General features: G+C 39.3%; 1 protein-coding gene across 1 annotated transcript; it reads right to left on the reverse strand.

Annotated features, from left to right (window-relative positions):
• Positions 1–3,334: 3,334 nt before the first annotated feature.
• Positions 3,335–11,369, reverse strand: hs3st3l (heparan sulfate (glucosamine) 3-O-sulfotransferase 3-like). The gene is made up of 2 exons (XM_030775425.1): positions 10,912–11,369; positions 3,335–3,953 (listed from the first exon to the last, which is right to left on the reverse strand). Exons 1-2 carry the CDS (start codon positions 11,367–11,369, stop codon positions 3,335–3,337), a joined length of 1,077 nt encoding a protein of 358 aa, XP_030631285.1.
• Positions 11,370–11,631: the final 262 nt, after the last annotated feature.

The following is an 11,631-nucleotide window of genomic DNA, read 5'->3' on the forward strand; positions in this document are numbered from 1 at the left end:
GCTGAACCTTACTGAACTGTAGTCCTGATGTTTCGAATTCAAGAATGGCCATTACCTTCTTTCTCTCTCTCTCTCTCTCTCTCTCCCTCCCTCTCTCTCTCTCTCTCTCTCTCTTTCTCTCTCTGTGTCATACAGTGTAATTCACTGCCATTTGGTTCTGCCGAGCGCTCTGAAAGAACAGAGCCTGGCCTCACACTATTGTGAAGGCTGTGATTCAAGCCTTGTGTCTTGTTTTCTTATTCTTCCATTTATATTTAATAACGGAAACAGTAGAGCTTTGTTTTGTTTGATGTACCGTGTTGTTGTATCTCTTGCTGAGGGCAATGCCGTGGTTTTATGGTTTTGTACTTCTGCATAAATGTGTTTAAATATGAACGAACAAACATTCTTATTTGGATGTTAAGAGGACAAAAGATGTAAATACGCATATTTTTTACATTTCCTCACTCTTGGCATGCCAACACAACAAAAGCCAGTGGTTTGACTAATCTAATATCACTGCTTTTTCTCCCTGTAGAACGTTGCCAATCCAGACATCTATATTTAGCTGTCTCTTGTTTTCTGAGCTCAAAATAATTTTATAAACTTTGAATGTGTGTGTCTCACCAGACTTAAAAATCTTAGAAGATTCAGATAATATGTGGAGTGCCTTTACTCGAAGCGTAGATTTATGCTCTGGTTTCTCCTCGAATTGGTAACGTTGCCTGTCGAGCTTATTTCTACACTTCAGTCCTCAGCTCTTACTTTTATCACGTCAATCAACGATTCCCTATCTCAACCTTCAGTTTATCGAATTTGCCATAACTTTGAGACAACATTTTTATGCTGTCAAACAATATCATTGTGTTGCCGAGGTAAGTCTTTAAAGAGCTGTAAAATAGCTGATTTCTTGATCAGTTTTTCTTATTTTGATCAATTAAGATGACTACTCTGGGTTGCTTTAAAAAAAAAAAAAAGAAAAAAAAAAAAGCAGAAGTGTTTCAAGTCGTATCTGACATGAATAAGATGTATTTATTTTTCGTTTGTTGATTAATCTAATATACTGATGTTTACTTGAAGTGCGTTGCCTTCATTGATATTTTAATGTGATAGTCTGAAAGTTCAAGTAGAACTGCATGCTGAAGTTTGCAAAGTTGTGATTATTAGTGTGACAAATGGAGTGAAGGACGCTCACTGATTACACGAATATGTTTTTACCAAGACATCACTGTGTATCTCTGGGATGCAAAAATAAATGAACTTTTCATTGATGTTTATTTTTTTAATGCATTTAAATATTGTTTTCACGCAAATGAGTTATTGTTTTAAGTGGTATATCATACTGAAATGGGTAATAGGTAAATATCAAATAGCTAAAAATTTTATACCGTTATCCGTTCACGTTATCATGATCTGTATACACCACTGTAAAATATCTGTGTGCAGAGATCCAGTTACTGTTCATTAATCTTGATGTCCATTCTCACATTTGGCTGTTTGATGATGATGATGATGATGATGATGATGATGATAAAAGTGTGTGATCACAATACAATACGTGATAAAACACAGTTGCAGTTCAGTCTTACATTTTAAATGTGCCTGCACATGATCTGTCCTCACTGTGGAATGAACTAGTTTATTGCCCACTAGAGGGCACTGGCATCAAAGTTTTCTGGGAATCTGGGCCACACTGTCTGTTATAATTATCATAATTTGGATAAAAGAAAAAAACGCACTGGGTTGGCTGTTATCATATTTTTCGGTCGTTTTAAATTTTTCATACTTATTCCATATTTGCTGTCATACTTATTTTGCTTAAAAAATTCTTATTTGAAAATACTGTTATTTTATTGGTATAATTTGATACAATGTTGTACTGATTACACAGTGTTCTAAAAACAAACCCATATGCCCATGTAACATGACTCCAGAAATATACTGACTGAGTAAATGAGGTGTATGACAAGAACTCATGACAAATGTCTCATCCACTGAAAGCAAAATTGGTCAAATCTGTATGAATGATACTGAATGCTGTAAGAAGCGATCATGCTATACACAGGAATAACAAGTTTTGCAACCATATTTTGCAAACTTTCAGAGCTGTTTCATTTCCAGATAAAAAAAAATGGTAATAATAATAATCTGTATAACAAACTAACAGAAAAGTATGCGCTTCTCGCTCTGATAGCTTCCAATAAAAACAAATGCACAAGACTTCTTCAAAATAATTTAATAGGTTTCCTGTTGGCTGCATTTCAGACTAGTGCAAATTCATGCAAGCAAAGGAGGGTCTCTAGAGAACTGGATTCAGCTGTGTTTGTCTAGGGTTGTACATGAAGAACAGGAAGTTATACTGAAGTTGTACTCTGATACTGACAGAATTTTTTTTTTCCTATTACGCTACAAAAAACACTGATGTTTACTTTGTTACTTGTCACTTTGTATGATTTTGGTTATGTTTCTAACTGTTCAAAGCTCCGTCACTGTCACCATGAATAAACTCTAAGCACCACACTTATAGTGAATTATGTCAAGTAGTGATATGTACAACATTGTTTCATTCCACCTTATTGCTGATCGGTGTCTGAACAACAATATGATCTTAGAATTTTTTTTTGAATTCCTGATAATACCATTATGGCTTGGTATAATTTAAGATGATAGCTCAACATTTTTCCAACTTACGCATAAAGAGTGATATCAGCCTTGATTAGCCATTGTACTTGCCATCAATCCATCAGAGGCTGAGTTGTTGTTACGTGTCAGTTAATTAATAGATTAATTCATCTCTTGAGCGTAATTAATAGTGTAAAAAAAGTGCAGACTGTATGGCATTAGTATGCTGACATGCTGTGACCCCTCTCATTTAAAGGCTCTCTCTGATAGTAATTATCATGCTCAAATTGCAATACATCCAATATTCAAATCACCTGGCCTGAAGTGAACAGAGGGTTACCAACTCTTGGCCAAGCAGACTACAGTTTCCCTAGTTTTCACCGCTGTAGGGTAACTATCAGCTTTAAAAAGACATTACATGACAATCTTTCAGTTAATGACCTCTGCATTTTCTCAGCTCTCTCTGTGCAACCTCGTTGTAAGTTTTTTTGTTGTTTTTTTTTGTTTGTTTGTTTTTGTTTTTTTTCAAATACTGAGAGTCTTTTCATTGTTCAGAGACTTTGGAGGCCTGCACTAAAGTAGAACAGTTATCACAGAAACTACGCTACCCGCTCTTGCTGTTAGCTCTTAGTAATAGGCACACTAGTTCCCGCTAAAGGAAAGTAGTCTCTGTACTTAGCAAGAAGACGATTTTTTTGAGATCTTGTGTCATGGAGTTGAATGGGGACGTACGTCACTGCCATCCAAAATCTTGGCCGGCCATTTGGTAAAACCTCTGATTGTGGGGCTGGTAAAAATCCCTCAGTTTGCGAATGACCTCAGGGTCGATTTGTGGATGAGTCCTGCCTTTGGTTTTGCCCAGACAATGGGGCTTGCTGCTACCCTCTGGCTTCTTAAGACATGGAAAGCCCTTGGTCTTATTGAAGTAGAAATGTTTATCTGTGATGATCCTCTGCAGGCCAAGGAAGTCCTGTACGCGGCCCAACTCCCCAGCAGGGTCGCTGATCAGTTTCTCACCGTGGACAAAGTGTATCTGTGAAAGGGGGAAGTACTCCAGCCACCTTTCCAAGTGCTTGGCGTATAGTCCTATCCAAAGCGGGCTCCAGAGTGCATCGATCTGTCCCGTAGATTTGTTCTTGAAGGAGAGGCTCTCAAAGCTGGGGATATCAGGGGTCTTTGAAATAATCTGGGTGTAGTCAGAGATGGCACGAGTGATGGGGTCCCGAACCACCACGATAAGCTTGATGTCTCTGGACATGGCGTGGATACGCGCTGGCGTCTCCTCGGTGACAAAGTATCGAGGGGTCTTCTCCATGACAATCTGTCCATCCAAGGCCTTGGGCATCAAACTCCTAAGAGAAAGAAGAAACAATACAATGTAGAAACATCTAACAAAAAATTTGTCCCTTTGAGCAACTGTATACCCACATCTTTCTGTTGTCTCTCTTTGTTACACATCCTATTCTGTTTAAGAGTATCCTTTCTCTGACTAACGAACCATTGACCACTCTGCTGATATCTGTACGAGAAAGAAAAAAAGCGATGAGTTGACAAGACTATTGTCTTTAAAACAGATCAGCAGAGAGCTTCGGGGCGGTTGTGGCACTTATTGGCTGCAAATGAGAAGTCGGATGACTCCCTACTCTAAATGTGCATGGGTAATGTTGGGTTGTTGTGCAGATGTGCAGCCTACATCAATCACGGGAGGTTACTGACATACAAGGCAAAGCAAATGGAATGCATGTGCCTCTCTTTTACCTCTGCCTCCGCACACTGACCAGCAGATGGGTCTCATTTGTTTTAAGTGGCTCGCAGGCCCAGCGGGCTTAACGGTCCGGCTGCATTCCAGCTGCCTCCAACGATGACTGTACCTTACTTAATATGTGTCTCAGCTTTTGTTGTCATCATACCACTGGCTAAACATAGTCGAACCGGTTGGGTTGGTTCTTAAGAGGCTACCGCCAAACATCAGGGCATGAGTGTTTCGAAGACATTTAAAAAAAAAATGTGTCGTTAAAACATAAGTCCAAGGATGTTTCGGTAAGACGTAAATCAAAATGCAGGATTTTTTTTTTTTAGAATGCTCTCTAAAGGTCAAACAGAATTTAATTAATGGCCTACACCCCTCCCGTCTCAATAGAAATTAACACTGGACTGCTACAGTTCACAAGCAATTCATACATAGTTTGCAAGCAATTAGGCTTTAAATAAGCGTTCGTGGTGTCATATGAACTGAGGCGATGTTCGAGCGAAACGCTTAAAATTCAAGCAGTAACAATGACTGTTTATCCACGTAACAAAGCCTGGTGATGAAAATGTCACATTGTACAGAAAGGTCATGAAGGACAGTGACAATGCCATACAATGCTCCCAATGTCCTCAAACAGGAGATGGTCTCACTTTTCTGTGCACACCATTGCCTTGCCTGCAATGCAAGCTCCTATCGACACAGCTGCAGGGAGGCCACGTCAATTCCCTGGCCATGCTGCATTATCAATGACTTCATCTGAGAGAGCACTTAGCCTAAAGACTTCCCTGTTTACCTTTGCCTATTATGGGGCCAGCAAGTCTATTAGAGCTTGTCATTAATTATTCACTTGTTTCTACTAAGGTGACCTATTCCTATTTCCAGTAGAGATCATTTCTTAAAAGCAAGCTTTCTCAAACATGTCTGATATCCTTGCTTCGTATTTGAGTGGTGCGTTTTGACAAAGTTATAACAAAATAACAAATATGTTATATAGTGTGTCTCTGTATATTTGTGCCAAAATGACAAAACTTACTGAACATGGACAAATTAGGTGGGGCTATAATAAGGGTTAAGATAGCTGTCTAAAACAAAGTCCATTTGCAATCACCTCCAGACAAGACTAAGATACAAACTCATTGATGCATAATGTATTGTAGTACTTATCTAACCATCTACAAGAGTGGCAGAACTAATAAAAACACGCCTAGAGGGTCCTTTTGAAAAGGAAGAAAGTGAAAAGCACTGAGTTCTTTGTAGTTAAAATGCTGATTTGTAGTGGTTTGTCTGGTGTGCAAACTTTTTTAAAATATCTGTAGATCTTTAGTGCTGAACTGCTTTGAATTTAATCTCTGGTGTCCAAAAAATATATAATTCATTTTATATTTTAGGTTTATCAGTGTTCAAGTAATTTAACATTTTTTAAGACAGATTTTCACAAAACTTAATATTCACCCTAATAACCGCACATTAAAAGAATGGAAAGTAAATTGCCCACAAAATGTTAACAGCTTTAGACATCTGTGTAAAAGTTTGGGTATCATTTTATGTTTTACTCTGAAGTACATTCATTCATTGTTTTCTACCCTCCCCTGTGTTGTACAACCCAAATGTGCTCAGCGGAGGCAGTGGATGGGTTCACTCTAATTGAGCCTGCATTTTGGCTGGGGCCACTCTGAGGTATACTGAATAAACCAAATGGTGTCCTGGGTATTGATCATGATGGGCTATGGTAATTTGGGCCTCAGCTGGTACAGGGGGGTGGCAGGTGGAGTTTGTAGATGGGCTACTCCGCAGCCTCATCAGCGGCTTGCTGTGCACAAACAGATGTGAGGCAATTACCCTGTCTTCTGTTCAGGCATCAACTATTGCAATGGGTCTGAAAGATTTCTATTTATTTAGTTATTTATTTATTTAGTTTGAATGGTTCATTCCATCGACTATGTATGGTATAACTCTGCGCATGTTGGAAATGTTTGACGACAAAACAATGTAGTGGATCTATGTCAGCTTAGAATAAAATCAGTTATATTGTGGATTTATTTTCTTTCCGTTATCTAGCCTGCAGTCTTATATATAACGCATGTATTTGAGCACCAGCAAACAGGATAAAGGAAAAACGATGTTTTTTTTTCTCTTACAAAAAAATCTGAATGGAATCTGTAAGGGACAAAATTATCTCACTATCCAAATGATGTTTAAACGGTTCAATGATCTTAATTAGTTCAATGAAACAACAGAGAATGTAATGAAAAGGCTATTATATTCACATTTAAAGCAACATATTGTGCTTTGGTTTATTGACAAGAGTTGGTTTACTATAGAGCACTGCAGTAAAAAAGGTGGTGTAATCTCAAAGCCGCAGTCAGACAATGAGCATTGTGGGGGGGGGGGGGGTGTTTATGTGTGGATTTGGACTCAGTCATCCATTTCTTTGCATGGTGGCCATTAAAGGCCCAGTCAATTGTAACTGTGCCCTGTCCACTTCCCAGAGACATCCATCATAGAGAAGCCCTAGGACGCCCCCACCCCCCTGACTCCCCTGGGGCATCTAATGAGAACTGAATTACAAACAGACCGTCTAGGCCGTATGGTGATTTCATAAAGTACAGTACACTCCTGCCATGAGACACACCTGGTTCCCGCGTCTTAACACACGCCGACCCAAATCCTAACCACGTTTCCACGTCCTGCACAGAGCTGAGCAGAAACACAATATGGCCTAAAAAGCCATAACAGTCGAGCAATGCCATCCTCACCGTTAATCCTGAAAGGTATCTTTTCTCAGAGGAAATGAAAAGAAATGCAAAGGCTGGTCTTAAAAGATCGATACATCCCAAACATATCGTTGAAATGAAGTCAGAACCACGCTGGCCATACTTTTAGACAGAGCCCTGTGACACACTTATGACGCAAAACTTAAAATGAAAGAACAACGATCTGCAAATGCAATATAAACACCATTCTTTAGGAATAGATCAAGTCAGTGGATGGGTGCATGCTCCTAACTGACACGTCACTAAAACATTACCTCACCCGATTTTTGGCGTGCACCTCAGATGTGTCTTTACTTTTCTCTTCCTGAAGATTGTATTATTAGTCAATGTAATTTGCATAGCGATTATATTTCGTGTTTAAACATATGCATCATGCAAATAACAGCCCTCCCCAAAAACAGGGGTCAGAAATAATGGGTATGAATTTGAATGCCCATGTTAATGACTTCTTCTTGAATTGCAAATTAATTCTTGCACAGTCATGACATCAAAGGCATCATGGCATGACCACAGTATAGCTCTCTCTAGTAGGTGATGCTAATGTTCTATTATGGCAAGAAAGCATTCCTCCACCAAAACGAAGGGGATGCCGAAACAGCAAGTAAACAACAGCTCTGGGAAACTTGATCTTTCTTTAGAGCGACCCTACTTCAACCACACTTAAAAGTCAACATGTCGATGGACCAAAACATGCTCCTTGAGCTGAAAAAGTACACCAAAGACTGCCCAGCCAAATAACGGAATATGGGACCATGTGTTCAATGTCTATTTTTTTTTTTTTTTTTTTTTTTTTTTTTTTTAGTATTTTCAGTATTGAGAAGAACGAAACTGAGAGAAACGTCTGTCATTCAGCGAACCTGATTCCCATCTTTCCCGACTGTTCTTTTGTTCTTTTCCTACGCGTCTCTAACACATGCCGCTAACTCTGCATTTTCTCCTTGATTACAGGAGGCAAGCAGCGATGGCACACGCTGTCGAGAGTATATTTACAGTGTATGGGTTCCTTATGAGAAAGTGACAGTATTTGTGGCTGAAACATGACCTCAGAGCCTGGGCACAGATTATGCCTCAGCAGGATAAAGCCTCTTGCTAATTGTAACTGAATCTGTTCTGACCAAAGCTTACTGGTTTAATGCTCACATCAAATCAAGGTCAAGCATTGGGGAAATCGATCGGAGAAACACTATATAAGGATTGAACTTCCATCTATTTCCCTGCCCCGCTCTCTTGTTTGAAATCCTCACTAAGCCTTACCTTCATTTGTATTCTCTCAGCTTGGATACTAATCTGAATTACAAGCGTTGGAAACCAGCATTGCCTCATTCTGACTCCCAATGCTGATGGCCAGATAAATGACAGGTGCCCCGTGACCAGGGTCCATCAATGAAGAAAGACTCCAGGAGATAGTTGGTTTGTTGATTGTCGATAGACCCTCTGACCATATGAAGTTCACTGAACACATCATTATCTTCAGTGGAAAAAGTGACGAGGGTCAAAGATCAATTGACAGGTCTCAAAATAATGTCAAGTGGTCTAACATGCTGTGAGGTCCATCTGGTCTTGGAGTGACGACAATCTGCCATGTCCCGTTTTCACAGAGCTCCTCTGGGTAGCATCATGTGGAACCATGTGCCAACCTCACATATGTTACACCTGACCAAGAATGCATATCCCACTAAATTACACACAGCCTTTCTTTGGGGGAAAATTATCTAACCCTCAGTTTATGACGGTATTTATCTTTATGGATGCTTTGTTACAGGGACAATCTTTCATTTGAGCATGACCTCTCCATTCTTTTGCTTTAAAAAAAGCCGAGAGATGGAACTGTAAAAGCGTGCGCTTTAACAGAACTGTGGGGTTTTGCTACCATAAAATTGCAGAGTATAATGTTTAAGCATTTTACAATGTGAGACCGCAGTCTGTGATGCGTCATGTCTCATCCCATGACCGCAACTGTGAACTGTAGAATTCACAGTCAATGTTAGGAAAACAAATCAAGGACAAGAACCTCTCGGAATTTTCTGCACAGATGGTTGAACTTTAAAACACTGTATAATTTTTATGGCTGTGGAGATTTTTGATTGGACTACATTATTTTAATGACTTGGTCGGGGGGGGGCGGGGGGGTACAATCAAATTAGGAAAGACATTCAGATGTTCAGCATCTATAGCCACTATAAATCTAACATTGTCCACTTGAGTTGTAGAGCTTAGAGCTTATATATATATATATATATATATATATATATATATATATATACATATATGTGTGTGTGTGTGTGTGTATATATATGTGTGTGTGTGTGTATATATATATATATATATATATATATATATATATATATATATATATATTTGTGTGTGTGTGTGTGTATGTATGTATGTATCTGTTTATAAATCACAGTGTACATATCACACCATTTTATTCAATCTAAAATGGAAAATAGAAAGTGTGTGTGTTCTCTCAGCATCAAAGCACCTGACATCACTGGCACTTTAACTATCATGAACAATGATGGCTGTGACTGTACAACAATAGCCCAATAAGACAGTGTTTCATTGGCAGCACGAGTTGCCAATTCAATGCTGTAAGAATTTGAAATTGAGTGTATGAAAAATATTTCTTAAAACTATAACACAGTACTGAACTGACGTAATTGTGAGCTACAATGAATTTCTGCACGTTCAAGTCATGTAGTCAGTACTATGATGTTTCATGTTCCTCCATTTAACCCACGATACTTTACAGTACTTTAGTGGCAGTTTCTCTGAAGTCTACAGTAAGTTTTTCAGTGCATAGGCTAATCATCCTCACACTGATGTTCAGCTACATAATATTCTCAGGACATTAGATCTCACATCATTGAAATTTCTCAAATTTTAAAGTATTTCAAAAATTTGATTTCAAATGGACTTCAAAGTGATGGGATATGATTTCATACAGGTTTAATTCCATTCTTCTGTATCAGCTTAATTTTTCTGTATTAAAGTCTGGTGTGTGTGTGTGTGCGTGTGTGTCTGTCTGTCTGTCTGTTTGCACGTCGGTGTGCTTGAGGTATTTCTTACATGACTAAATTATTACCAAATGTGCATTGACAAAATAATCAATCATCCTTTAAAAAGCACACGATTGAATTTCGACAAGTTTCTGATAGACCCGGTAAATGGAGCATCAGACTTTTCCCATGGCTTCATTAGAGACGCTGATGAAATCTGATGGCCTTGTGATTCATTCTGTCACTGACACCAGGATTCTTTGGAAAAATGAATTACGGGCATTCGAATATAATTCAGTTTGGCCGAGCGATGACGAAAATGTGTACAGTCTAAATGCGCTCCGCTGCAGACAAATGACTTTTGAGCACCCAACAATATACAACACAAATAACACGGTTATGTTATTTCGGATAACAATTTCGGATTCTCTAACACTTTAAAAAGAGAAGGTGGCATGCTGTGCGTCGAAATAACAGCACAGATCAGTAGTAGGGGACAGCATACTGGGAGGAGTTCTCAGTTTAAAGTAACATCTGGCAACAGCTCCAAAGATGATTAACACCGAGAATTTATCCAGGCCCACTACAGCAGATCTGAGGGCCAGATGGCATTGTTTCTTTCAGTTAAACCTCTATGAATACATAGATTGTTATATGGGTATCAAAAGTGATTTGAGGTGAATTATCCGTTTGGGATATCCTGCAAACCGCACGATTTACAAGCCCTGTTCATGTCAAGATCAACTATTCTTAAAATCGCTCGTAATGTTATTTAGTGTGTCATTACCTGTACCAATTCAAGCCGCGTGCGTAATGCCTGTCAAAGAAATGCGGCTCAGACCCCAGCGCGCGAATATCAGGGTGCAGCCTCAGAAATTCCAACAGAGCTCTAGTTCCTCCTTTCTTGACTCCAATGATGAGAGCATGTGGTAGTCTCCGGGTAGCTGTCCAATCTTTTCCTGAACTATTTGCCTCTAAATGTGGCGTACTGGTGCTCTCCCTCATCACATTGAAACTGGGAGCAGTGATACCATCTTTAAAATATGTTTCATTCTTCTTGTGATACCATCTTGTTATAAGCAGGGGGTTGTCGTTCCTGATTTCTGAGTTATCCGGCAGATGAGACTCGCAGCATCCCGTTAGAAAGTAAAGGAGATACACGGAGAGGACGCTGATAGACAACATCATCACAAGTTTGTATACCAGTCTTCGAATCTCCAAGGTAGGGTTGTGAAAAGTTGCCATCCCTCCGAGTACACACCGAAGGGGGCCATTCTATTTAAAATATTATTCGATTAAGTTTACAGCCTTGCAGACAGGACGCATGGCTTAAATCTACTGAGCAAGCAAGAGGTCCGTTGACCATCCCGGTTCCTGTTCAACAAAAGTCGCAAGTGACAATGTCGTTCCTGGGAACTCATTCGCTCTCTGTGACTTTCATCAGATATTCCCTATCTGACGTAGCGGCTAGAATATCAATTCTTTTCTCTAATTCTCCACTTGCCCG

The sequence above is a fragment of the Chanos chanos genome, chromosome 5 (genome assembly GCF_902362185.1).
Source record: "Chanos chanos chromosome 5, fChaCha1.1, whole genome shotgun sequence".
Taxonomy (NCBI): domain Eukaryota; kingdom Metazoa; phylum Chordata; class Actinopteri; order Gonorynchiformes; family Chanidae; genus Chanos; species Chanos chanos.

Bases quoted from the DNA above. Each gene is read 5' to 3' on its own strand.
- hs3st3l (XM_030775425.1), bottom strand. From the start codon at position 11,369: ATGGCAACTTTTCACAACCCTACCTTGGAGATTCGAAGACTGGTATAC. The intron at 3,954-10,911 runs GTAATGACACAC...TCTTTCTCTTAG, and splicing joins CGCGGCTTGAATTGGTACAG to GAGTTTGATGCCCAAGGCCT.